At 40.6% G+C, this 27528-nt stretch overlaps 4 protein-coding genes across 7 annotated transcripts; 1 reads left to right on the plus strand and 3 right to left on the minus strand.

Annotated features, from left to right (window-relative positions):
- Positions 1-1724: 1724 nt before the first annotated feature.
- LOC138193433 (free fatty acid receptor 3) lies at positions 1725-5997 on the plus strand. The gene is made up of 3 exons (XM_069141468.1): positions 1725-1832; positions 2051-2234; positions 4479-5997. The coding sequence occupies exons 1-3, from the start codon at positions 1796-1798 to the stop codon at positions 5371-5373; spliced, it is 1116 nt and encodes a 371-aa protein (XP_068997569.1). The 5' UTR covers positions 1725-1795; the 3' UTR covers positions 5374-5997.
- Positions 5609-9101, minus strand: lim2.5 (lens intrinsic membrane protein 2.5). The gene is made up of 5 exons (XM_069141497.1): positions 9012-9101; positions 7683-7895; positions 6506-6655; positions 6161-6295; positions 5609-5768 (listed from the first exon to the last, which is right to left on the minus strand). Exons 2-5 carry the CDS (start codon positions 7858-7860, stop codon positions 5707-5709), a joined length of 525 nt encoding a protein of 174 aa, XP_068997598.1. The 5' UTR covers positions 7861-7895; positions 9012-9101; the 3' UTR covers positions 5609-5706.
- Positions 9069-19603, minus strand: vsig10l (V-set and immunoglobulin domain containing 10 like). Of its 4 annotated transcripts, XR_011177863.1 has the most exons (13): positions 18416-19603; positions 17759-18088; positions 16623-16865; positions 16224-16502; positions 15053-15145; positions 14356-14580; positions 14141-14263; positions 14007-14047; positions 13701-13787; positions 13482-13598; positions 10791-10822; positions 10502-10526; positions 9069-9155 (listed from the first exon to the last, which is right to left on the minus strand). XR_011177863.1 is itself a non-coding variant. In XM_069141447.1 (10 exons), the coding sequence occupies exons 1-10, from the start codon at positions 18480-18482 to the stop codon at positions 13524-13526; spliced, it is 1560 nt and encodes a 519-aa protein (XP_068997548.1). In that variant the 5' UTR covers positions 18483-19603; the 3' UTR covers positions 12770-13523. The 4 variants fall into 4 exon arrangements, 3 of the variants coding, with proteins under 3 accessions (XP_068997548.1, XP_068997536.1, XP_068997557.1); XM_069141447.1 differs by lacking the exons at positions 9069-9155; positions 10502-10526; positions 10791-10822 and having other exon boundaries at positions 12770-13598; positions 14141-14260; XM_069141435.1 differs by lacking the exons at positions 9069-9155; positions 10502-10526; positions 10791-10822 and having other exon boundaries at positions 12770-13598.
- Positions 19604-19699: 96 nt separating this feature from the next.
- On the minus strand, positions 19700-25733 carry etfb (electron transfer flavoprotein subunit beta). Its single transcript, XM_069141482.1, has 7 exons — positions 25602-25733; positions 23328-23486; positions 22819-22977; positions 22640-22702; positions 21792-21950; positions 21383-21598; positions 19700-20304 (listed from the first exon to the last, which is right to left on the minus strand). The coding sequence occupies exons 1-6, from the start codon at positions 25653-25655 to the stop codon at positions 21428-21430; spliced, it is 765 nt and encodes a 254-aa protein (XP_068997583.1). The 5' UTR covers positions 25656-25733; the 3' UTR covers positions 19700-20304; positions 21383-21427.
- Between the last annotated feature and the right edge of the window lie 1795 nt (positions 25734-27528).

Consider the following 27528-nt stretch of genomic DNA (forward strand, 5'->3'; position numbering starts at 1 on the left):
TCAAACGGCAGATGCCGCCTGATACTGGTAGGCCTGTCGCTGTCCATATGCAAATTTATAGTCAATAACATAATTTCAAGACTATACAGGAGTAAAGTGCTGTAGTAAATGCTACGTGCTTTTGAAACATCTGACTTTGAAGTTTACCTCATCAATAATGCGGGGTTGAAGCTATCCAACCAAGCAGTTGCAAATGTATTATTACTAAATCTGTTGAATGCAAAGTGGCATCAGTGGTTGGTTGTTGGGAAACAACACTGCCACTAAGCCAGAAAGTTGCAAACCATCTGCCACTTCTCAGTGTGGTATTGTTGCATGTGAGTGGTGACTTGGCTGACTGCAGTTACTAGAGACACACAAGACAAGCTGGAGTTAATTAATTTGTTAATACGCCTCAGTTCTTAGCTTTTTAGCATGCTTGGTCAACTGCAACTTCAAAGGTCGAGAAATGACTTTCAATTGAAACTTTTAAGACAACATGGAGGATAAGGCGTGAGCAGATTTAAAAAAATATTAACACAAAAATATACAAAATAAATAGCTACATTGAGGCAGGTCACGTAAAGTTTTGGAAATGGAATAACCAGGGAATTACATGACCAAAGCGAAAATAACTAAATATACAAGAAAGTCAGCCACTTAGATCAGCATTCATGAGGCGAACCATTGACATCTCCAATACTAGCAGAACAGACACAGCTTTTATTCTAAATCATGTAAATAAGCTTTACTTACCATTAAAACAACTCTTAAGTGCAGGATGTTGGCGTTGAAATATCTTTTAGGTTGTCTGAGCACCTGTGGGTCAGTCAGTTCATGGCTGATGGTTACTAGGCAACGCTGGGCACTACTTTGCAAACTACCAGCAAAGAAAAGGGTATCCAGTTGTTGCTGTTGTCTCGTCGTATCCAAAATGAACACCTTTCACTTTTGAATAAATAGACTGGGTGAAGCTGTGGACTTCGTGTGTTTGGTTTAGTTCCCAAATAACCAGGGATGTGTAGCATCTTAGACTACGTGTCGTGCTTTGAACTTGATCACAATGTTTGATTGATGAAAATATTTTTCATTTCGTCTTTCCAGACGCTCCCAGAATCCTCCCTGACACCTCCTGCAGCCTGATGGGAGACGCTCTGAGGTGTGTCTGCCAGGCTGATGCGTCTCCTAATGCCTCCATAGACTGGATCATCGATGGGAATGAGACTCTCACGTCAGCACCTACCTCTCTCTCCACAAATAAGAAAAATGTCGTCTCTGGGGAGATAAAGATCGCAGCTGAAGGCCAGATTAATGTATCTTGCACAGTCAGGAACCCATTTGGCAGTGACACCAAACATCTGGTTATAGGGAATGGTGGTAAGTTACACTCTGGGGGATTAACAGGTGTTTTGTGCGTGTCTATAATTTTTACTGATGAAGCTGTTCTTTCTTTTGCAGCCTCTTCACTCATGTGGTTGTCATTCTTAATGCTCCTGGGATTTTCTCTGCTGCTAGGATGTGCAATAATAATTTACAGGAAGTATCTCAGAAACAGGTTGGTAGATGGTGCTCCTTGTCAATGATTATGGTTGTATAATGATGATTAATCTTGATATTGTCGTTATGAGTACCCACAGACCACCACGCTCCTCTGTGTGCACTACTATTAACCTTTCAATATATGAAACTGGATTTTTGTTTTGTTTTGTTTTTGTTTTTGTTTTTGGCTGAATAGTTGACGAGGCTTTATTGCAAATTTGCTGAATTCATAACACTTTTGCAAAAAATATTTTTAGGTCACAAAATTCGTCGGGCGATGTCCAACAAGAAGAAAGATACAACACCCTTCCAAGGTGAAAGGAAACCTCTTTACTCTTAATTTCAGCACAAATACTTTTTGTAATTTTTGTGAGTATGCGATGAGCAAACTGGAAAAAAGAGTTTACCTTTGTGTCCTCTGTAAGACCACAAGAGTCAAAGAAAGGTTTTTGACAACAATACTGCATATATTAATGTGCAGAAGAGGAAATACGATTTTAAATCATAGGAAATATAACTATTTAATTATTAGGTCTCAAGCTGAAGATACACAATCAAGCCCCCACAGACCGGAGACAAGGTCAGAGGAGGAAAGACTTTCCTGCGTTTATAACAATGATTTTGTGGAAGACATGGAACAGTTATGGAGCGTTCAGCACCACCAGAACGATCCAGCAGTCCTCCTCAAGGAAGGTGAAATACAGCCACTGGCAAAGGTGCAGTAAATTTTACAACAGACCGTCACTCATTTGTGTAAAACACATGAAAACACACCACATAGATGAGATTGGGAGCTTGCATAGACTTTTTGCTGCTGGTCTATCGGATTGTTTCATCTGTCCTGTCACATATGGGTTTTATCTGCTGTTGCTTTTATTCCTCAAACATTTAGAAATATTAAAACCGTATATTTGACTTCCATAGGATGAGTATTCCAACATGGATGTCTATCGAAACTGCTGATCAGAGGATATTTGCTGCTGATCTCACACTGTAGGTTTCACACTGTAGTCCTCACTGAAGTACATTGCTTGCGACAAATCATTTGGTGCATTATTTCTGTACTGTGCGGTTTCCTTTGATACGGTTTCGTCACACTTGAACATGGCTGTTTGCGCAGACTTTCAGATACAGTTTTGCAAAAGAACCTGCACTATTTCTGAACACATACGGGTCCGTGTTTATGTCCTGTTGCAGTGTTAACCGATGTAGTTATCAAAAGGGTAACAGGAAGGAAATCAATATTTAAGTTGTTCCTAACCAACAGAAAATAAGATCTGTAAGGTAAACAGTGATGGAGTACAACTAAGGTAATTTACTCAAGTCCTGTACTTTAGTACAAATTCAAGGTACTCGTACTTTACTTGAGTGTTTCCATTTCATGCAGCTTTATATTGTTACCTCACTACATCTCAGAGGTAGATATTGTACTTTATTTGTCTGACAGATTTAGTGAAAATTAGATTATAAAATGTCATACCCTTCCTGTCCAGTAGAAATATATCAATGATTTAAATGTTTCTGATAAGAATTCAATTTGAGAAGATTCTCCTACTTCTCAATCTAAATACATTATTTAAAAGCCCAGTTAGGTTAGCTGGAAAATGCATCATCACAAAGCTGAAAACAGGACTGTTTTTCTAAACGCATGGAGGATTGACATTTTAGACGTGTGGTTTTTACAGGTTAGTGATGCTATAAACATGTGTTTCTCTCAAAGAATATGTACCATTGCTTTGATTAAACTAACTGTGTAGCTCAAATTAGCTTAACCTTAAACACTTACAGCAGTAAAATGCAACATTAACATTAACATTGTAAAATTACCACTGACATTGTTTTACCTTTGCTGCATAGTGTGTACTTTTACTTTTGACACCTTAAGTACATTTAACTGCTAATATTCACATCATTTTACTTAAATAGAGTTTTAAATTTAGTTGTGCAGTATTTTCACATTGTAGCAATAGTATTTTTACTTAAGTAAAGGATCTGAATCCTTCTCCCTCCCCTGAGGTTAAAAGCCTCATGTATAGCTACTGTCCACTTTCCTGCTGAAACCACAAAGTTTTCTGAAGACGTGAACTCAAAGAAGGATCTATAAATCAATTGTCTGTGTGTAAAAAATATCTGAAATAATGACTCGGCTTAATAATAAAAGCATGGCCTGATAAAATCTGAACCTAATATCCAGGTTGAGAATTCATTTCAGCAGAGAGCCGGTAGGAGGAGGCTCTATATTAACACAAGTCAACAGTTTTGCATTTGAGTTTAGATTAACCAACTGGTGATCTACACTGTGCTCAGCAGGAGGAGCAGCGCACTGTATCACAACCCTTCTGCTTTTTATATCAGCTTATCATTGAACCCATAAGTTAAAAACTGGTGATCTTTGATCCTTTGGTCCTTAAAATTTTTGAAAATCCTTTACGACTAGGTAAGTGAATATATTTACTTCATTAGATTGCAGATCATTTATGTTCTTAAAATTCTACATCTGGTGTTTGGAGTCAGAGCTGGAGAGACAACTATGACTCATTTGTTTTTGGGACTGGTCAGTGACTGGAGTCATGAGAAGCCATTGTCATAACTAAACTCATCCACTTTCACACAAAAAGAAGACATGGGATGAAAAACACAGTTGAGGTATTAACAAAATCTGTAATCTTGCTTATCGAAAACCTCAAGATGCCGTTTTGACTTAGGTAAAATTAAATGACATTTAAGGTAATTGTAGAAGTGTAGAGACATTTCTGATGTGGGCAAACCTCCAACAGCTGTCAATTAATACGTCTCGATTAATTTGGGATTGATGGCAGGTTCCAGTTGTGTTTCCGAGGTGGTTTGATAATGTTCTGGTATAAGAATAGAAAGTAAAGTATAAATTTGAACTGTAAGCCACCACCTGTCTGTTACTATGCACATTTTGTTTGATGTTTGTCGTTTCCTTTGGTTTATAGGTCCATCATGGAGTCAGGTGTGGAGAGTGAGTTCATTCTCTCAGTTTACATAATCTCCTTCCTCATTGGCTTCCCCTCCAATCTGCTGGCTCTCTACGCCTTCAGTGTCAAGATCCACTCCAAGCCGCTTCCAACGGACATCCTGTTACTCAATCTGACCGTCTCCGACCTGCTCTTCTTGCTCACACTTCCTCTGAAGATGCACGAGGCAGCGTCTGACATGAATTGGAAACTGCCAAACTTCCTGTGTTCCTTCACCGCCTTTACCTTCTTCTCCACAATCTACACCAGCTCCCTGCTGCTGATGGCGGTCAGCATGGTCCGCTACATGGCAGTCGCGTTCCCCGTCACCTATCATCAGCTGCTCAAACCAGTGCACACCATTGCGATCAGTGCTGGTATTTGGATAATCTCAGGGGCGCACTGCAGCATCGTTTTCTTCACCCTGCACCACCCATCCCTGTCCAGCACGGACTCCGGAGTGTGCTACGGAAACTTCACAGAGAGGCAGTTGGAGATTCTCCTCCCAGTGCGTTTGGAGATGTTCACTGTGCTTGCCCTTGCACCTCTTTTAGTTTGTGTTTACTGCTACTCACGCTGCATCTCGATTCTGTACAGCCTCCCCAATATATCCCCGATGCAGAAGCAGAAGGCCATCGGCATGGCCTTGGGGACTGTCGCTGTGTTCCTCATTTGTGTTCTGCCATACAATGTGTCTCACATAGTGGGTTACATTCAGGGTGAGAGCCCACAGTGGAGGTACTACAGCTTGCTGCTTGTCTGCTTCAACACCTGTATTGACCCCATCATCTTCTACTTTTCCTCCTCCATCTTCCACTGCACTGGTGAAAAATCAATTTTCAAGAAGCTTGGGCTCCCTGTTGCAGCAGCGTAAATGCAGAGCATAAGGCTGAGCTAAGATTAAAACGCACTTTCAATATTATATGTACATATTGTGCTTCAATGTTATCATTTTACTGTAAATTAAGGCACGATATCAAGGGGGAAAATGTCATATTCAACACCTTTAAAATATCTTACGGGTGATCTAATCTTGTTCGGAGGGACTGTATTAACCATTGTTGTCTATTTTCTAATAAAACCACAAGACATGTTTGGTACATGTGCAAATTTCCAATTTTTATTATTTTTCCAGTAAGTTGTCTATCTTTGAATGTGAGATGATATCCATTGTAGCCTTGTCACATCATTACTTTCTGTTTTTACTTTAACGCGGGCCTGCCACTCTTCTGCACTCATGCATTCTGTAGGCACACATGTAGAATATACCTGCAAAACAACAACACAGGTCAGCTGTAACGAGGCATCGTGTTAATCACCATAAAGAGCATTTTTATGTGGACAGAAAATGTGTTTTTTTGACGGCAAAACATATTTTTGGTGTAAAATTCTGAATGATGTCTGACTTTGGAAATATGTATAGTGAGCATTTTCATGAATGCAAATGTTAAGACTGTTATGACTCAAGTAGCAACTTCAATCATTTTTGTGAGTAATATTTCAGGAAAATAAAAGTGTTCATGTGCAAAAGTTTGATGTAAGATTTGATGATTTGTTTTTTTAAGGAAAGGCACGATATGTGTAATATTCATATCAAAACTCAAACTGATTTAGTTTACTGTCAGAAAGAAGCAGTAAATATACAAAACTGCACTACAAACCTGCAAAGAAGGTCATTAGCAGTGCCACCCAGCCTAGTATGTATGACCAAGAGAAACGCCAGTCACCAAAACGCTTGCCCAGGAAGTTCACCGTCACCCCGGTGTAGATGGCCATTGCAAGCAGCACAAAGAGAGCTGGTGTGGAGAAAGAGAGGGACGCATAATACAACTCATAAAAGTAAAGATCATCTCAGTTCGAGGCCATCATCTCCATGGCAGCCCTGATGAACCTTGTCTAAACTTCACATTATATGCAAATTCACCACATAGTGTGCCATTCATGGCTAAAGCGGTGTGGAAAACAAATTTAGAATGACGCAATTGGTTGCTGCATCCACGACTCACTTGAAACAAAGAACATGATCCCGGCAGCGAATGAGCGGTTGAACCTCTCGAAGGCAGAAAAGTGGGCGAAGGAGAGGATTCCTGCGATGATGCCAGCAAAGCACGACATGGCAGACAGGATCATGAAAGCACGAGTGGCGTTCCAGTAGGCTGAGGAGGAGTGAAACGAGGGAATGAGTAAAAAAAAAAAAAAAAAACAGTGAGAAGATATGTGTTGGACGATACTTTAAATAGAAGATTACAAACCTTTGATTAGAGTTTGATCCAGAACTTCTCTAAATTTCACACCACGACTGTTTATCTGGCAACAGCCGAAGCAGTTACTAAAATTAGTCAAATTCAGTGCTGAAACTACACACTACTGTAATAAGGAAAAAAAAAAAAAATCAAAATAAATGAACATAGAGATTATTTAAAATTTCTGGAGGATCAAGGCTTTTAGAATTGTAATCTTATTGTACTGAAGTGTTTTGATTCTTAGCCGAGCGGCTGTGTTTGATGTGAGGGCAGCATCTGTTGGGTCCAGACTAAAATATCTCAGCTATTTAATTTAGATATTTACTGTCCTCAGATGGTATATCCCAATGACCTTAGTGAAGTATTAACATTCCCTCTGGCACCAACAAAAGGTTGACTTTTTTGGGGTATTGAGAGAAATGTTTCCACAACTAAATTGCCACGATTGCTCGGGGTAAATTGTAGTGACACTGGTGATGACCTGCCTTCATCAGGTGAAACCTTTCATCAGGCCAAACAAATCTGGGAGACTAAAGACATTCCCGTCAGCTTCAGTTGTGCTTTGTGTTTGGTGCTAATTAGCTCATTTTTATCACGCAAACAGAAGTTATTAAGTTCAACATTATAGTCTAATCAGCGCTGCCATAGTTGCTACGTTTGCATCTTGACGTTAAAGCAGACGTCGACTCGACGTTGTTAAGTCAAAGTGAAAATATATTTTTCCGCCATTTTTGTTATCCTAATCTGCCTATACGCACTTACCATCATAAGTCAAAACATCTTTTTAGTTGACCTCAAAAGTGTAAGGACATTCATTACAATGATCTGGGTATGCATTTTACCCAGATAAAAAAAAGACCTAGACTCTGGTGGGCATCGCTGCTTCACAGGAAGTCCCAAGTAAAATTTGTAGGGCCCACGAAGACGTTTCCCTACTTACCAATGCTGTCAGTCTGCATGTAGCACTTGCCAGACATGCAGTATCGCCACAGGCCCTGATGGGCGAAGCTGCCAGAGAGACGGTACTGCATCCAGTAGTCTGTGGCTGTGGAGACCACCAGCAGGATGTTCCCCACTATGGCACAAAATAGGCCCCCTCCCATGAAGCTGTACATCATGAGTGACACTATGACGGCGGTTAAGGCTTGATGCACTGTGCGAAAAGAAAAAGAAGATGGGAGTCAGTGGTGCAAGTGAATTTGTGGCAATGAAATCGGTCATTTTCCGCAACCAGGGTTGTAGCTTTAGTTTTAATGGATTAAATAGGCAGAAATGACCTGAAGGGAGTGGATGCACAAGCAGAAAACAACTGCACACGTTTAAGCCAACATTTTCTGAGACAGACACAATCTTTCCTCACCATCACTTCATTTCCTGGCGGCAGGGTTGAATATACAAGCATGCATATCCTCAAAGACAGAAGTAACTTCCTCTAATGTAAGAGGACAGAGTTGCCACATGATTGACTCAGATATTTTTGTGGTATGAATATTGCACCTTAATTATTCTAGCAGCAACATTTGAGGTCCCTCTTTCAAGAGAGAGGTTTTCTGGAGATAAATGAGGAAGTTAATGCACGTCATTCGTTTTGACTATGCAGTAAGCTGTAAGAGCAAAGTGCAGAGCTGCTGGCCTGGACAAACTAAGCATAGAAGCCACAATACAATCCGTTCATAGAAACATGTGCTCTCGTTCTCTGTTTGACCTGGTTTTTGCCGTCACAAATACATTTCCTGATCCAGCCAAAGAAAACCCCCAAATCAGAAAATAGAAGAACACAGACACACAGCTCACAATGTTGTGAACTGATACAAATAAAGTAAATACTGAGCAAGGGTTTAAAACATCTCAAACATCTGTCAGCCCGGTCAGTTTTGCTCCGAGTTATCAGAGATAGCATACATCCTCCACATTTGTGTGTAGCATTGAACGCCATATATTCATCTGCATACATGAAAAGAACCAGATACATTTTGAATCTCAAATTCGGGGTGAAATCTTAAAAAAAAAAAAGTGTATTTCGTAAAACTTTCTATATGTAATAATGACAAGAAATGAAAGAATGAATCCGACACACATTGATTGAAAATAAGCACATTGTATGTAAATTATTTGCGTTTGAATGCTGATATCGTGTGACTAGAACATGGTGAAGGCCTTCTCGGCCCAGATGTAAGCCATACACCTGTTAGTTGGCATGCAACAAAAAGACTTTATTGTTTTTACTTCCTATTCATAAAAAGAAAAAAAAAATTCAACATCATCTTACCTGAATTCCTCAGGATAAATCAACCCTCTTTAAGTGTCAGCCTTTCCTCAGGGAAAGAGTGAGAGAGAGTGCAGGCCACGAGTGAGCAAAACGTCAAAGAGGAAGCCCTAGGCTGAATTCCAAAAGGTTATCCCCTCCACTTTTCTGTTGATGGAGGCAAAATCCTTTAAAACAATCGGCACAGAACAAATGCACTTGAGCTGTTGGGCCAAAGAGCCACGTGACTCGTTCACATTGAACTACATGGGAGTATTTTTTTTTTTTTTTTTTTTTTTGATTGGGGGGGGGGGGGGGGGGGGGGGGGGTGGTCAGGGGAGATGGAAAGGGGGTAGGGGAGGGCTTGGGATAAGAGGCTGCTGCACCACAGTCCTTGTCTGTTGTTCTATGAGGCCTTCTGGAACTGTGGATGTGCAAAGGCTTGCAGTACTGCTGCGGTCAATGGAACATGCTGAAGCGGACACTTTCTTTCAGTGTGGCCGGGGTGTGGTTGTGGTGACAAACACACACACACACGCGCACGCGCACACACACACACACACACACACACACACACACGCACACGCGCACACACACACACACACACACGTTTAGAACACATTGGTGACCAAAGACCTGCTTAGTAAAATGACACTGCATGTAAAGCGCATTATACATGTTCACCCTGAATGTGTTATGATGTTATGGAAACATTGCACAGACACTTAAAGGCTGAATTCCACTGCATTGGTAAATATCTTTGAAAATGCAATACACATGGAGTATTTTGTTTATATTAGCATTAACATTGCAAACTACTGGACATGCATCATTAATGCAAACCAGATAGCTTGTAAACTTCCTCGAAACAGTCACAGCTGCTACTTTTGCCATATTAATTTGATAATAAAATGTCAGATGGTGTCTGAGGAACTTCTCCTTCAGGGACAGCCCAGCAGTAATTTCATCCTTTGTACTTCATTGCCTAATTACTTTGTCCATGTAGGGCATTTTTCTCTGTGACTGGAATCATTTGACATTCTAATAAACAAATATTCTCAAAAAGATCTCAGAATAAAGAAAAAAAAAATATTTCTAGCTTTGTATTTGTGGATGTGATATTCCATCAATATTTTGTAGAACTGGGATAAAATGTATTAACACTCTGGTGGTATCATACTTACATGGTTTGCACGTACACAAGTTACCGGCAATGAACTCTATTTCCTCATATGTGTAATCAACATGTCATCTATCACTGTGTTAGTAAGAATAAAATATTGAATGCTGCACCACAGCTGAGCTGTGTTAGTTGTGACGCCTTCAGTCTGACCCCTATCTACACCGGCCTTTTCCATAACGAGAACTGAGGTACAAACAAATCATCAGCCATTAATTCAAATTTTTAAATGCAAAATTAACTGACACATTAACAGAGTTTGTTTAGGTCTACAATTTTGAGTGAGCAGTGGTGTCTAAATGACGCTAGCCTCACAAATGATGACCTCACTTACCTCCAAGCATCACGAGGACCAACATCTAAGACAGATAAAGAGAGCCCGTATAAATCATGAATCCAAAAGATGACTAAAGCAAGAGAGATCACATGATACTGAATTAAATATACAGCTATATCATCTCATCTGTCACCCACAAGCTCCCCATCAACTGCAACTAATAACTGATCTGTCGTATTAAAGCTACCCAGATTAAAACTCATGCATTGATTATGTTGGCCTGAGTTAATTCAAAATCCTAAAATCTCTTTAAATGGGAGTTACATCATTTGTTTCCTGCACTAACCTCAATCAGTAGCCAGTTGTATGTTCAACAACCTGAAAAGAACGGAACAAAAGGATTAGTATCGTCTGATCTGAAAAAGAGTATCACTCAATCTCAAGCATTTATAAGTCAAACTCTTTTGTGGCTTTTTTTTTTTTTTTCCTACATTCAGCTTCATGTAAATAAGGATGATTTATTTATCAGTACTGCTTACATGAAACGGAGAAACTCTGCTAATGCATGTTCAAGTGGGACTTAAGAGAATGTTCAAGGTAGTTCTGCGGTTTGTTTATCAGGGAGCGGTCAACACTCTGCTCTCACGGCCCTGCCCAGCGCATTCAATGTGAAGGGTGAAATGTTTCCACCAAGTTTTCGGACGGTGAACATGAACGTCGATCGCCGCGACAGGTCCACCCATTATATTGCTCCACAGGAAGAGTTCGCTGGAGGAATGTTGTAACCGTCAGTGACACGTTCAAGAACACCAAACTGAACCACTGTCTCATCCAGTGAACAAGAACAAGTGAGGTGATCTCAGATAAAAGGGGGAAATAAAAAAAAAAAGAGAAACGCAAACTCTGACAACGCCATCTCCCAAAGTAACAAAAGTGTACCGTTATAGATTATTTTCCAGATATGGTCAACTAGCTCTGTGAAAGCTGTGAAAACACACACCCCGTCTGCAGCTGCACCCTTTTCTTATTCATCTGGACCTCTTCCTCATTTCAACGTGGCCAGTTCAAGTGTCGGTTGATTACTAGCTGCTAAAAATGTAAACCAGCATAATGTGTTTTTCAACTGATCAAAATTCTAAATAAAACTCTGCTTTACTGTAATATTAACAAATAATGTACACAACTCATAACAGCGTAAAAACAAAACCGTCATTTTGCAACATTTAAATTCATGTAAATTCATGTAATGCATCTCTGACCTAAAGAAAAATCGGTTTGATAACGGGTTTCAATTTTGGGTTTTTAATTTTCAATAGTGGGACTAGTTTACAAATCGGGGATTGAATGTTTTGAGTCAGTTTTGAGTGGAAAAGAAACTATTAGTAGTCAAAATCAACCTCAGAAAATACAGATGCAGGACAACAAAGAGAAACTGCAGAACAGTCCAATTGTATAATGATTGTCATCTATATTCATAATATATAATATTTATAACAAGATATTTTCAATTTTCATCATCTAAACAGCTGTTTGGAAATTGTTCATTGCCATTGCGTGTCTTTCGCTCTTCTCCACAGCACCATCTACTGCACAAATGTGAAACATCAGCTGACCAGAGACCGCAAACATTCAGTGTCACGGTCACTTTGAGTTGTTCACCAGAGCTCTGAAAGGGAAGGGAAGGTGCAGCTGAGGGGCAGGAGAATCGAAATTGCAGGAAACCCCGTCGACACTTCCCTCTGCTGGCTTTCCCCTCAATGGTTTAGTGTCTCTGTGTAACGTGCACAATGAAAATGAAAACCTACAAGCACATCACGGGAAACGGAGAGGCGATGCAAATGGGACGAGAGGCTGGTGGGATGCAGTGCAAAGAGACGCGGCATGAGGATCATGGAGCACATTTACAAACCTGACATTCATATAAAAAAAATTTAAAAAACTTTGTCATTATCACCCACAGCCAGGACTGAAGATACAAACAGCAGAAGCTCACCGTTATAAAAGTTTTAAGATCACTAAAAAAAAAAAAAAAAAAAAAAAAGGTAAACATTTTCAACTCGTTATTTTATGGGAAAACACCTCGATGCGGAAATGAGGGCCTCTGGGAAAATCTACTGTCATTACCTCTTCAATGAGGGAAGCATAAAGCAAAAAGATTTGGGAAAAAAAACAAAAAAAACCAGGGAATTCTGGTGAATATGATAACGCCAGCTTGAAATAGTGACGTGTAAACATTCTGATCACCATTGGCCGTTTTGTAATTTAATAGAATCAAAGAAAGATGAGCTTGGAAGCGTTAAGTTTACACATTTTGCCACACATCCATCAGTTTCTCTCTCATTTATTTTATGACGAATAAAAGAGAAGTTTCAACAGCAGCAAAAACGTGAAAAAGATCTGAGAAATTGACATTTTTGCAGCCAACAGGCAGAAGAGTAAACAGATCAGAATTTTTAAATGGCCGTCACTGAAGTACAAATACCAAGGTTGATGGTTGAAGCATTCAAGAGCAGGAATTCATATTTTGTCTCCGTTTAAAACAAATTTGTGTGTTGTGACTGATTTTCAGTCATTTAACAACTTTCAGGATGAGTTTTATGTAGTAAATGTAGTTTATGTAGCTAATTATACTTCTAAAGCAACTACAGACCGAAGCAGAAAAGGATCTCCCCTGATTAAATACGCTCATTTTAAATCAGAGTACCACGAGTATTTGTGCACGAGTGCGGTGTGTTCAAGGCATGAAGTCAGTAGGGTTTCAGTTGTGTTTTAAAAGAAATATTCAGAACTTGTAAAGTTAGGGTAAATGAGAAAGAAACGGACTGTCACTCACATGCAGCTGAATAAAGTCATAGGCATTTAACACTTTGATTTATAATCATGAGTAATTACCGTTACAAAAACAGAGTTAGTGATTGTACAGGAAAGCTATCCACGTCCACTTCAATTTACGACACAGATCCTCATTTAAATTAAAACTATTAAATATCCAAAATCTTTTCCAGGAAAATAACAGCATAAAAAAAATAAAGCGTACTTTACTAAAATGACCATACGTATCGAAAACCAATGTGAAAGTTTAAACAGTTGTTGCGACTCTGACAGGCGGTGGAGGGACAAATGTGGGCAGAGCCGCAGACCTTTCAGAGGGATCCTGAAACAAGACAAGACACAAGCCAGTTCATTCACTGTAACCTGAGGAAGGCGGCAGCTTTCCACTACGCATGCACATTTATCTTGTATTTAGAAAGCCTACCTGGTGGAATGTGTTGTAGTCGGGGGGGGACTTCAGCCCTCCTGTCTGCGGGTTATGAGGAGTTGAATCCGGCTGGATTGTTTTTGCCTGCGAGTGACGAGACATACACAAAAACAGCCAAATAAAAGTAAGACAATCCGTTGTGCAGCATTATCAGGAGTTAAAACACACAGCACTGTTATCTGGTGTACACCATGTCCAGGAACGGAATACCCACAAGTTCACCCTGAACTGTAAGTATGAACTAATCTGTTGGCAATAAAAAAAAATAAAAAAAAATAAAAAAAAATCGAGCCAGATTCAAACCTTCTCCACTGCTCTGGGGACGGGATATCTTGTCTGATGACCTACAAAACGGAAACAAATATTTCACGTTATATGTTAAACGTAAAAGGAATTAAGTCCCCGTTGATTTATGCTTGCTGCCCAACTTCGCCTACTTTTGTTCGCGTTGCAGTAGACACAGAGGTAGATGAGGCCGCCCAGCAGCAGCAGGAAGAGGAGGCTGCAGGGGATTCCAGCTGCGATGCCAGCGATGGCAGGACCGCTCAGCCCTTCACCTGCTGTCAACAGGCCAGACTGTAACCGAGTATTTCACCGTCACTGACGTGTCCTTTAACGCGTCCTTTAACGCGTCCCTTAACAGGCGCCATACCTGGACCGATTCTGTGGACCCCAGACGGCTCGCCCTCAGTCAGACGAGCTTTGGGGATGACCCGAAACCGATAGGTCAAGTTGGGGTCGAGGACAAAGACGTCGGCGCTCCTGGCAGAGCCGGGCTTCTGCTGGATGGTGCGGTACCCGTTCGGGCTGCCTTTCGTGGGAGTGGCGTTGCTGTTTTTGCTCAATAGGTCTGGTCCTTTCATTTGGATGTCGAACCCTTCGCAAAAGCGCGCACGCGCACACACGCACACACACGCACACACGCACACACACACGGTTGCGTTTTGTAGCACTAGAGCCGACTAAGCATCAAATCCAATTCAACTCAAACCCCCGATCAATATTACAGGTGTTTCTAAATATCATGTACATACAAAAAGGGGGCGACATGATAAAAACGGACATTTGCTTTTCACTTCAGTTTCGTCCGTCAAATATTTTTCCCATCACACGGCCCCGCTCGGCTTCTGGTTTCGCTCGTCACACAGTATTTACGCTTCTGTCGTCTGTGCCCAGTTTCTGTTCGCAACAACTGTCAGCATTTTTCCGCAGACGGGTCGGCTTAGATGTGTACAGTCAAAACAAAGAAGGTTTGGTTTGTGTGCGTGTTGTCAAGAGACACTCGGGCGGCGACAGGGCGGCCTGGAGCTGTGCAGAGCCGCTCTCTCACAGTGAATCCCCCGCTTTACCTGTAACGACGGACGTGGGCGGGACCTCCCAGGTCAACGTGATGACGGTTCCATTTTCATTAGGGAACAGACTGGAATCCGAGATGGTCGGTCCTGCAGACACGCACAGAGAAAGAGAGAGAGAGAGGGCGGGATCGTGAGTGAGTGAAGGGGGAGATGGAGAGAAGGAGGGGGCGGAGGGGATACCAAGACTGGAGAGCTTTGTTTGAAGGGGGAAATAGCAATCTCGGGTACTGCTTGGCTCTCTTTCTGAGGGCCCATTGTGTCGTTCTCCAAATTAGAAACGGGAGGCAACAGAGTCCTTATTTAAAGGCGACATAAATAGTCACTGCACTGCGCTGTATGGCAGCGGTGGAAGAAGTAAGCACATATTTTTAGTGAGGCATCACTATAATACACTTAGATCAATGTGGGGTTGTTTTTTTTCCTCACTCTAAAAGTTGAAAAATTATCAGTTTGTTCATTTAAGTTACATTGTCCAATATATTTTTATGGATGAGCCCATTTATTAATTTTTTTAAGTGATCCGAGGTTTTAATTTTTTTCAGTGCATTCTGTAACAATAAAAGGTCTCTCTATATTTCACCCTGAATGCAAATAGGAATGCAACTAATAATTACTTTTATTATCTATTATTTACTACTTTCCCCATTTAATTAATTCCAAGTTTTGGTCTGTAGAATATCAAGTGAATGATTCCCCTCTTTATTTCCGAAAGTCAAAAGGTATCATCAACAATTTGCTTTCTACTTACAGTCCAAGTGGGTTATTTTTAAACTGATTGCCAAAGCAGTTGCAGATTTATTTCTTCTCCATCCATGGACACAATCTGACTCATGTTAGTTTTGATCCTTTAAAGAACATTTTGCCGATAATACGTCTCTACTTTTACTGAAGTAGAAGTGGTATTAGAAGTTCATGCATGACTTGTAATAGAGTATTTTTACATTGTTGGACCGACACTTTTAATAAAAAAAAAAACAAAAGTCAGAGTGCTGCTCCACTGTTTACATATAAAATCTTAAATGTGCAACTCTGTTAAATGAAGTGGAAGTATAATATTTGTCTCAGAAATGTAGTACAAGTTACTTCAAATGCATATACTCAAGCAGAGCACTTCACAATTGCGTTAAAATCGGTTCCTTTCCATACAAGATCAGCAACCGTGTACCTTGTAGCTGGATTGTCCGCGTCTGGCTGCCCAGCGGGTTGCGGCAGGTGCAGGCATAGTTTTGGAGGAGGAAGTTGCTGACGTCGTGGTCACGAATCTCGAGCAGTGTGGCGTTGCTGCTGATCTGGTGTGTTGCCCCGCTGGTGACGGCCTCGCTGCCTTTGGACCAGGAGACCACGCCTTTGGGAACGGCCTCACAGACACAGTGGATCGCGACCACTATTTTGCCCTCGGAGTTAACTGTGGTCCTCACAGCCGGGAGGAACTCCACTGGGCGACCTGGAGAAAAAGAAGGTTCCGGGGTTCAGGCTTGTGCTGCCGAAGTCAACAAAGCGCATTACGCATAACTTACTTCGAATGACAGACCGTCGATTATCCGTAGCGAGATCGCAAGCTTACTCGCAGTGACGTTGCACTTCTTCTCTTCGGCTTGGTGGTCTGCGGTGCACTCCACAGTTTTCCCGTTGAGGTTGTCGGAGGCGGTGACAGTCAGGTTGAACTCCCCTGCTCCACTGATGCCGTTGCTGAGCGCTGGGAAAGACAGCTGGGCCGGCGGGGTTCCCCCCGTCCACTCACAGTGATACCGCAGGTCCGCGTCATTCGCCGACTCCACAGAGCACTCCGGGTTTCCCAACGGCCTCTCTGTGCCAAGAAGAAAAAAAAAAGAATTATCTGCTGCTATTATATTATTGTGAATCAAGCTACCTGGATATACGTGTTTGGATACATACACTCTATTATTTAGGTCAGAGGTGCCTTAATTCTTGCCCATAATAAAGGGCCATACATTTATCCGGATGGAGGGCCACGGGCCAAAACATGAATGTTTATTTCAAATGACATTTCATTAAAATGCGATATATTTGACAGAAAATTAACATTGTCAAATCTAAAATAAGATTTCAGTATAATCAAAAAAAAAAAATTACTCTTCAATCTGCGCGAGTGTAATTTTGGTCATTTGTCGTCTCGCCAATTTCCCCCCGGTTTGATCTCGTCAGCGTGCCACTGTCGCGTCCGTCATCTTTTCTTGACGTCTTGGCAGCTCAAAGTCAGCGATAGCACCAAGAGTGAAGACAATAAGCACGAGCTCGTCAAACGACACGGTGGGCCAAAACAAAGAGGGTTTGGGCCAAACCTGGCCCGCGGGCCTCGCATTGGGAAGATCTGGCGTAGAGAGATACGAACAATGTCGGGGTGTGAACTTGTATTTATTAGATCTCAACTTTTCCAAGGTCTTTATAGGTGTAAAGATGGAGAAACTAAATACACCGCAGCACGTGTGTAATTTGACTAGGAAACGCAGGCTCTGCAGAATATTTTTTTAGGGCAGGCGACCTTCATTTACGGAAATGCAGGCGCTTTTTGTAAACAAAGAAGAGTTGCTTTGGAAACCCTTTTCTCCAAATTCGCCCACCTATTAACTTTACCCAGCTCACACGTTTCTGGTTAATACCACATCAAATTTGAAGGCGCTATTGAATCATCTCACCACAAGAAGAACAGCAACACATCTCCAAGTTGAAGGTACTCACCGAATACGATGAGGGTGAAAGTAGTCGAGGCTTGTTCCAGTCCAGGCTTTGTCATCTCGACCATGTAGCTGTTGGTGTAGTCAAGTGGCACGTTCACAAAAGTGAGGGATCCATTTTTCTCAATCTGAAGCACAGTCTTGTGTTTTTCATCGATGGTCGGGGGAGCGCCGGAGTTCACCTTCCATAGGACAACGGGTAAACCTCCTATAAACCAGGTAACAGCCGGGTCGGAGGCACCACTGAAGGACACAGCCAGAGTCACGGTGCTGCCAGCGGCTGCATTCACCCGAGATGGACCTTCAGGAGAAACCACCAGTTCGCAGGAGGCACCTGTGAGAATGGAGCCCAAGGTTAGGTCGCAGAGGGGAAAAGTCCTCATTGGGCCGGTGAGAATAAAGGAACAACTTGCATATTTAAAACCAGTGGTATGTCTGTTCCCATTAAAAAAAAAAAAAAAAAAATCATACAAGAAATAGAATTACTGTGGTTTTAAACTTGAAAATAACAAAAGGGAACCATGTTGCAAACGGGAACACGCGTGGAAAAACCCATTTTTATTTAACTGACACACTCTTCTCGTAAACTGATCGAAGAACAAACAAAGCAGAGCAAATGAGCGTTTAACTCGTGAACCGAAACCCGAGTTTTAAACCTCACCTTGAACAGTGAATACAACGGCCAGAAAAACTGCGCTTAGTCGTTTAAATTCCTCGAGCCACGTCATATTTTTTTTTTTTTTTAGAAGAAACTACACGAGCACAGAGATTTGGCTTATTTTGAAGTTGTACCGCGAGCGCAGAAATGTCCTCGGCGTCTCGCGTGTGTCCTCCTTTCCGCTCGAGCCGCGGCTGTCGGGCGCGTGAGCAGCTCACCTGTGCTGCTCGAGTCAAAGCCCTGATTGCGCACGCGAGGCCACGCCCCCTCATCTAATTACACACGACAGCGGCGCGTTTTATCGGGTGGAAAATATCGTTTCATCTTAAAAGCGTGCCTCGTTTAAAAAAGTGATAAATGATTTAAGGTGTCCCTGGTGATTTATGGTTCTTAAATTGAGGTAACTATTACGCATTTGGGTCTCTGAGCCGCTCCGGTTTGTTGGTACTCTCACCGAAGGAGACACCAAAAAGGAATGCGAGGACGTCCAACAGCCTTTATTTTGATAATCGAGAAAGTCCGTGCACTCCGGATCCAGTTTTAAAAGGCCATATATCAAATAAATAGGACATTCGGACATGATCACGAGTAGGAGTATGAAGTAAGATAGCCATGAAACTATAAATTAATACAATAAGTTCTTCATTATCATGAGTTATTTCATCCTGCTTCTTTTCACCATAAGAGTATTTCTAATTGCAGCAGTTTCTATTTCAAACGTTCACACGTGAGATACTTTGAGCCAAATGCTGCACAAAACCAAGATGCTTGATTGTTTCCATATACTTCTACTCCATTTTCAGAGGGAAACATTGTGTTTTTTCAGTACTACATTTATTTGTCAACTTTAGTTACTTTACAATTTAAAACAAAATGATGCATAAAACGTTGTTGTAGGTTCAGTTGCATCCATACACAGTGCCGATTAGTTGATTGAAAGAAAATGAATTGTAAACTATTCTGTCTTTAAAATGTTTACATTTTACGATTCCAGCTTCTTTTTTTTTTAAATATGAAGATTTGATGTTTTTCTGTTCGATTATTTAAATAATTCAGAAGTTTGGACTGTGTCAATACATATATATATATTTATATGATGTGGAAAAATTCAGTGTATTTAAAATGACTGCAGGAGGAAATACATTTTCTCCTGTCCACTCACAATTTGGAGAGTGTGCTGTCATGTATTGTTTTAAAAAAATTTTTTTTTATAGATTATAAAACCGTGAGGATTTGATATTGTAAGAAAAGCACTCAAACAAAAAAACACGTGAACCGACTCAGCTGTAGATATGAAAAAGACTGGCTGCTTTATTGTCATGGTCATGTTCTGTATAATCAACAGAAAGTCGAGGCGCTTGCGGTAAAATTTTGATTTATGATCATCTTTCCTGTCTCATACTGAGAGACACTGTCCTGTCAGTCCTAAAACGCAGCGACAATTTCATCAACTATACATATAACCAGTAGTCATGACGATAATCTTGGACGACACCATCATCTCTACATGTTCGGATCTGTATTTACATACGTCATTTACAAAAACTGCACCGCTTAACATGTGTGACTAGAGATTTACAAGATTAAGAGCCGAGTGTCGGTGAGATGCAGAGTTAGTGTACAGTCCCATACGAACAGCAGCACGAGTGACAGGAAGTTCTTAAAATATTGCAAAAAAGACTGTTCTTTAAATGGCATAACATAGATTCCTGCTAACCACCTATGTGAGTTCAAATGCACAGCTCAGACTGCAGGACAGCGTCTCTCAGTACTCCACCTCCCCTGTCAGTACCTCCCTGCATAGCCTCGGGAGCCACAGTCTCAAACAGAGGGATTAGACCAACGCATGAGCTCGTCCTCCGGGTCTGCTCCTGTAATTCATTACAAGAGTCCTGCGAGGAGAGAAGAGAATATAGATCCATAAGACAAGAGTTGTAATTAACATTTGTAATTAGTTTAGCTTCCATCACCACAAGACATATAACGGTCTTTGTCAAGGGAATTAATTCGATTTTTTTTTTTTTTTTTACAAATAAAGAGATGGTGATATAAAAAAGGATATTAATATTCAAAGCAAACAATTCTATCGTTCATCACGAGAGGTAACTTTGCTGCATACTTGAAAAAGGGTAGACATAGGTTTATTCTTAATTGATTTTTGGTACGCAGTAATCTCCTATAAATGATTAAGTAATGATCCATTGACGCCTCGTTCAAAAACCTTCAAATAAAACGTATTACTCACTTAAATTTTTTTTTAAAGGGTTGATGTTATGATTAAAAAGTATTTTACTGTGTAAACTAAAGTTTCTAAAGAGGAAATATGACTTAATATCACCAACGGCAGACAAAGCTGTCGTAATTAGTTGATTAGTAAATCAGAGAAAATAAGTCTAATTATTCTGACTTTAAATTTAAACACCCAGTGTCACTGTGCGTAAAATGCCGACCCTGTACTGCAACATTCACATCCTTTAATCGAAGAGGAAACCTTTCTTGCTCTTCCAGACATCCCTCTAGTAGTGCATGCAATTCCTAGAAAATAGCTTATGAAAAACAAATGTGATAATCATTGAACAGTGCAAGTCATTTTCGGACCAAAATCATTCTCTGGTTTCACCTGATGTGAGGATTTGTGGTTCTTTGCTGCTTTATACGATTACAAATGGAAAAAAAAAAACAGGAAACCTGAAGACCTAACTTTGAGACCTTGTGATGGAAACTTTCCACTTTTTTCCTAAATATTTTTTTTACTACACTATTATTTGATTAATCCCCCCCCCCCCCCAAAAAAAATCTAAAATAATCACTCGATTAACTGTTAATAAATATGATAGTTGTAGCCTGCGGTGACATTGCAAATCTTTGCAAACTTTTTGCAGGATGTTTTCCAAAAAAAAATGTTTGGCGTGTTGGTAAAAATCAGCAGTTTTTCATCAACTCTATATTGGCAGATGCACTGATACTCACCCCTCTCTTCGGTTCTGCGCTCCCCTGCTCATGTCTCTAAAACCTCTATATCGTCCCGCCGTCCTTCAGTTTGGCCACCAGGTCGTCCACCGTCTCCACCTTCACCCCCGCCAGCCGCTGCGCGGGCTCGTCCACTCTCAGCACCTCCAACCGCGACGTGAGGTCCATCCCTAAATCTGCAGGCTTAATGTTAGCGATCTTCTTCTTCTTGGCTTTCTGAAGGAAGAAAAAAAAAACACGGGAAGGGTCATGTGTTTTTTATAAAAAGTATTTCCACGAACTATGAAAAGAGAGAGCTGCATACACATCTAGATCTATTTAATCCCATTTCATTCCTTAAATCAACAACACAATCTTAATGCCTTCTCCTGGCCTCTCGTGTTTCTGAACACAGCTCCCTGCTACCTACCATGATGTTAGGCAGGGTGGCATATCTGGGGGTGTTGAGTCGAAGGTCTGCCGTCACCACGGCTGGTGTGTTGATCATAATGGTCTCCAGGCCTCCGTCGATTTCTCTTACCACCTTCAATTTGTCTCCTTCCATTGACAGCTCTGATGCAAAGGTTCCCTGCAATATGAAGATACAGCAACAATGCATTCAATTCAATTAATGACTATTTTCGAACCAGTCCATCTGGAAAACAGGGAGACTAGTTTCTGACCCTGCAAATGAACACGGCTGACAAAATGAGTCTCATCGGGTCATGAGGCAGTCAGTGTGCCCCCTCTGCTGGTTAGCTGGTGTAGCTACACTTTAAACTGTAACTAATTCTACAAATAACTACTGACTTTAAAAGATAGCAGTAGCAATAATATGTATGTGAGCGTGTACCCCATTATCTAGATAAGGGAGGTGAAGAGTTATAAATACACTGACTAGATGTTTGGATTTACATTGTAATCCGAGTCTCAAACGGCTCAACCTTTTACACTGGGATAATACGTCAAAGTGCTCCATCTGTTTGCCAGCCAGAAGAACTTCACTCCATCTGTCCCGGCAGCCTTTGACCTACTCTGTTCAGGATCGCTGGCGCTTTTACTGACTGGAACTGGCTTCCACTAACCTTGATAAAAGGCAGTGAGGACAGAAGCGTATCCCGATATCAGCGTTGTTACAACAACACTTGTGAAGAGCAACAGTAGAAAATAGAAACTAAAATTATGTAACTGACATTTAGCTGACAAAGTCATTTTAGGTCAAACCTAAAATCGTGGCTGTGTGCCGTTTCGTATAACTGCATTTAAGTTATGACTTACTTGAGGCCAGTCCAGTAAGGCTGCTGTCATCTGGCCAGTCTGATTGCAGTCGTCATCGATGGCCTATCGAAGCAACACGAGTCATTAATATGAAAGTAACAGCAGTGCAAGTGTTCACCAACGTATGCTAGTTTGATATTAAATGAGAATATTAAGTGAATTTAATCCACATCTTTAACCTGTTTGCCCAGGATGATGAGTTGAGCGTCCTCCTTTTTGGCCAAAGCAGCCATGATCTTGGAGATCTGCAGGGGTCCCAGAGTTTCATATTCTTTCCCACTCACTTCCACATGAATGCCGCGGTCAGCGCCCATGGCAAGGGCAGTACGGATGGTCTCCTGAGTGATGGGGAAATATGGTTCAAAGAACTCTAAATTTAATTTTTGTTACCGAACCCAAAATGGACCAAACTTTATGTCACATTCATCTCTAAATGTTAAAATAACTACTTCTTGGATATATCTGTTGAAAATAATTATTTCTCTTGTTGGTCCGCCTCTGAAATTTACCCCAATTAATTACAGCCTAAATTCCAGCAGTTTTTTTTTTTTTTTTTTTTAAATTGAAAGAGTTTCATCAGCAAATACAGGGTTGGCCTGCAATTAAATTTGGCGACATGTACAAAAAAAGGACGATAATATTCGTATAATGACATCTGCATTGGCTGATCTGGCTCCAGCTCACCCACCTGAGACTGCTGTGGCCCACAGCTGACAGCCACGACCTCCTTAATAAACTTCTTCTCCTTCATCTTGACCGCCTCCTCCACAGCGATCTCACAGAAGGGGTTCATTGAGTGCTTAACGCCATCCGTCACCACGCCACTGTTATCCGGCTTCACTCGGATCTGTGGGGGAAATGAGACAGAGTCACTACAAGGTTGCCAGACACGGAGACAGAAACTTGGAAGACATGACGTGCGACACCACACGATGTTGAGGGAAAAAAAAGACATCTTGTGATGCATGTTTGAACAGGAGCCTTGTAGTTGGCAAAAAAAAATCCTACATTTGAATGGGTTCTTATTTCTTCGTTTATTGGGCTGCTTTACTTTCGGAAAAATGACAGACAAGAACCTCTACTGAAGGTATTAATTATTTAATCCTGAAAAAGTGTCTGGTGTTTAGAAGCATATTCTGTGGGGATGATACATTATATGGCCAAAAAATATGTGGATATTTAATTCCAAAGTCAGGGGCATTAATGTGCTGTTATAACAGCCTGCACTCCTCTGGGAAATCTTTCCATAACATATCTGCAGCTGGCATTAGGTGATAAGGCCTGGCATGCAGCTCACTTTCCAACAATCCAACCAAAAGCAATTGATGTGGATGAAGTCGAGACTCAAGTCAAGCTTTTCTGTTCCAAACTGGGTAAAAGCATTTATGGACCTGGATTTTTGCACGGGTGCAATTGTTATTTTGAAATAGGAAAGCTGTTGTCACAAAGTTAGACATATAAAAAAATTCACCCCAAAGGGAAAGAAAAAAAATAATAATTTAAACAACTGCAGACCAAAAAAAAAAACCAAAAAACAACATAGGTATGTGAACAGGAGCGTCCTGGCATTATATTTTCACATACACTGTTCAGAACACTCATTAGATAAAATATGAATTCTTGCAATAATATTATTATGGTATTTTGAAACACAGTTCTGAGAATATGAAGAATCATCTCAACAAATGGCCAAACATCACAAACAGTATAAGAAATGTTAAAGATATTTGAGAGGAAACTTTTGCCCCGAGTGTCTAAAAAAATTGGGAGAATTTCAAAATTTTGGGGGTTCTTCTAGCAAAACATTAGCGTAATTAGTGCATAAAGTTGATGTTTTTAATGTGAGACCAGTCCAGATTAAAAATGCATAAGGTAATTATCAACTTGTGCCAACAAGAGTAAAAAAAAACAACAATAAAAAAACTGAGAATCCGTATGTGTATAAAATCCCACCTGTATGCGTGAGATAAAGCAGGAGACAATTCTAGCCGTCTATGCTTTTATTTCACTTTTAAATAGTCTTCTTATAGGTATAATCCACAGGTTAACAGATAAATTCAAACTTCGCCAATGCAGGTGCAGGATTGCTCGATCCCTGCCCGATATTGTAATATCGAGTAATGAAGGTACGTAGTGTGAACAAAAGCCGTTTGGTTGAGTGTTTGTTAGAGATGGAAATAGAAGTTTAAATGAAATGAATGAAAACAAAAAAGATGGCATACTGTAGGATTAGGATACAGCCCTAAATTTGTAAATATGATAGAGCACAAATACAAAAAAAAAAAGATTAACCATAATCTTGGGGGGCAAATTATTGCTCCTCCATCACAGTTTAAGGGCTTCCTGAGATTTCTATGGGAATTTGACACATTAAAGTACATACGAGTGTTTTCCAAACCACGCACAAATTCAACAACAACAAAAAAAAAGGGTACTTTTCCTGACTTGTTATAGTCGGATATCTGAGTGATAAGAGGCAAACAGATGTGTACAGATGTGTCAGGAGTGTTCCTGCTGCTAACGCTTCTTGAACACAGCGCTGTGCTTCAATTTCAGGAAACATAATCCAAAAAAAAAAAAAAAAGGTAAAGTAACAAGATTACAATAACAGGCGCCGTTGTCCTGCAAGACTGGTTTAAAATGGGAAAACTGATCCCGTGGAGGTCACGCTAACTGCACAGCCAGCATGTTGCGCAATCAAAAAAAAAAAAAATAATAATAATAATCACCAGCCAAGACAGCAGTTCAGGTGAACTAGGAAGAAGTAATGTACCGCTGCGTTGCTCCTAATAATCTAAATGATTCAAGATATATGAACAGTCAGTTGTGTGTTCAAGTTCTTGTGTCACCACCAGCTGTCGTTTCGCAGACTAACGTTAGCTAAAGTCAAGCGAGTGAGCGCGGAGATAACCATTTTATTTTAAAAGGAAAGACGCGAGTTGAAACAGCAGAAGAATACTACCTTGACCGCGTAGTCAATGACACGCTTAACTCCGACGAGGACACGACCAGACATAGTTTGAGACGTTGAACTACACCAGACAGCTGCCGGGACACAGTCACCGCAATGAACCTTCACCCAAAGGAGGAAGAGGTCGGAATTATTTCAGGGTGAATCCAGAGGAGGAACCGAGGTTCCGCCTACCGTTCCAGCCAATCAGGAGCCGTTATGAACGCAATCCTGCGCTCTGATTGGCTGAGACGCGCTCGACGCCGTTGTTGAATTCAACAAAGAGTCAGTTCGCGTTTTCAATGACTGAATGTCAGCTAAAACGGACGTACATTTTCGGGAAATAGGCTTAAATGGATTACAATGCAACGAAATTGATTACTCTACTGATCAAACTGCTTAAAATACGCGAATTACGACAAATCGGCTGTAAATAATGCGGTGCTCCTCACATCTGCGTCGTAAACAAAACCTAAAGGAGAGAGGTTCCGCTTTATGCGGAGCAAAGTTCATGGCAAATAGTGGAATTTCGGTTTTTCCTTTCGTCTTGTTCTTTTACCTCTTTCTTAATTTCTTTATCCTATTTTATTGTCCCCTTTCCCGTACTGTAAGATGGATAGATTTAATAGAGGCAGAAGAAAGGTATAGAACTCCTTATAATTTCAATGACTTTTAAGTGTTAAAGGTACCACCAGGTTATTGGGGATTAATATTTAGAGGGTTGAAAAAGAGGAGCTTTAGAATTGATATTGATAAATATATTAATTAATACTTGTCGGGTCCATCAAATTTGATTTCTGAGAAATAGCCTATAAAACAAATGTCAGCATGTGCATGTTGTCTGTATATTTAGTTTTTTATTGTTTTAAAAATGAAAAAAAAAAAAAAAATAGATGCAAGTCTGTAGTAATCAGACTGTCATAATCTTAATAGCCTACTGAATCGTCAAAACAATAATTTAGCAATCCAAAGAGTTTGAGATCTTAAACAAAGGGTTGTATTTTGTATAACTTGCTACATTCTCCATTTTGTCCAATCTTTATCTTAAAACTACATATAGAGGAAGGGAAAGTGCAATACTTCACAATTTCCCTCTGAAATATAATTTAATGAAAGTATGAAGCAGCATGAAATGGAAATACTCAAATAAATTACAACTACCTCAAAATTGTAAGTTTACTTTTGTAAAGGTAGCCTACTTAGTTACTTTCCACCCCTGCATCCATGGCAAGCCTGAACACTTTCTTTCCACTTTCCATGATGGTTAAAATGAAGAAAAAAAAAAAAAGAAATAATAATGATAATACATTCAGATGCCAGTTCAATGAACGAATAAAACACCCCTACAACTAATTCGAGCTTCCAAGCTGTTATGATTACGTGTGGTTGAGAGTTGCAAACGACCTGTTGATGTGCTTTTTTTTTTTCAATAATAATGCTTTTTAATATACTTAATAAAGATGTATGTCACCTTCGGGGCGCCAACACAACAGGTTTTTTTTTTAATTTAATTTTTTTTAATTTTAATCCTGACTGCTAACTTGTTGACCTTTTTTTTTTTTAATTGTTCTGCGACCATAACTGTTTCCTCCGTGTTGTGGGCCAGCGGGGGGGGGGGAGAGAAAGAAAAACCGGTGGCGATTGAACGCCGTTTGATCACAGATGAGCAGCAAATCCTGCAAAAGCGCGACAGCTGATCGAGCAACGCGGAGTCACGGTCGGATCACCCGGCGGAAGAAGAACAACAGCAGCGGCGGCAGCGGCGGCCTCCATTTTAACTTCGACACCGAGCCGCGCCTCACGTGTCCTGGGCTGTCTCTCTCACATGACCCGAGTGTTTGTTCCCGTGATCAGCAACTTCCATCTCCGTCTGTGACACCGAATATCGCTTTTTTTTTTTTTTTTTTTTTTTTTTTTTTTTTTTTTTTTTTTTTATTTA

This window comes from Embiotoca jacksoni, unplaced genomic scaffold, assembly GCF_022577435.1.
Source record: "Embiotoca jacksoni isolate LCO1_2020_lvr unplaced genomic scaffold, fEmbJac1.0.p SCAF_11, whole genome shotgun sequence".
Classification (NCBI taxonomy): Eukaryota; Metazoa; Chordata; class Actinopteri; family Embiotocidae; genus Embiotoca; species Embiotoca jacksoni.

Bases quoted from the DNA above. Each gene is read 5' to 3' on its own strand.
- LOC138193433 (XM_069141468.1), top strand. From the start codon at position 1,796: ATGTCCAACAAGAAGAAAGATACAACACCCTTCCAAG. The intron at 1,833-2,050 runs GTGAAAGGAAAC...TTTAATTATTAG, and splicing joins AGATACAACACCCTTCCAAG to GTCTCAAGCTGAAGATACAC. The intron at 2,235-4,478 runs GTGCAGTAAATT...TTTGGTTTATAG, and splicing joins AAATACAGCCACTGGCAAAG to GTCCATCATGGAGTCAGGTG.
- vsig10l (XM_069141435.1), bottom strand. From the start codon at position 18,482: ATGACGTGGCTCGAGGAATTTAAACGACTAAGCGCAGTTTTTCTGGCC. The intron at 16,866-17,758 runs GTGAGTACCTTC...TTCTTGGCACAG, and splicing joins TTTCACCCTCATCGTATTCG to AGAGGCCGTTGGGAAACCCG. The intron at 15,146-16,223 runs GTACACGGTTGC...GCGTGTCTGCAG, and splicing joins GCGGACAATCCAGCTACAAG to GACCGACCATCTCGGATTCC.
- lim2.5 (XM_069141497.1), bottom strand. From the start codon at position 7,860: ATGATGTACAGCTTCATGGGAGGGGGCCTATTTTGTGCCATAGTGGGG. The intron at 6,656-7,682 runs GTAAGTAGGGAA...ACTCCTCCTCAG, and splicing joins CATGCAGACTGACAGCATTG to CCTACTGGAACGCCACTCGT. The intron at 6,296-6,505 runs GTGAGTCGTGGA...TCTCCACACCAG, and splicing joins GATCATGTTCTTTGTTTCAA to CTCTCTTTGTGCTGCTTGCA.
- etfb (XM_069141482.1), bottom strand. From the start codon at position 25,655: ATGTCTGGTCGTGTCCTCGTCGGAGTTAAGCGTGTCATTGACTACGCG. The intron at 22,978-23,327 runs GTGGGTGAGCTG...CCCATCACTCAG, and splicing joins GTGGGCCACAGCAGTCTCAG to GAGACCATCCGTACTGCCCT. The intron at 21,951-22,639 runs GTAAGTCATAAC...TTCATATTGCAG, and splicing joins CCTTACTGGACTGGCCTCAA to GGAACCTTTGCATCAGAGCT.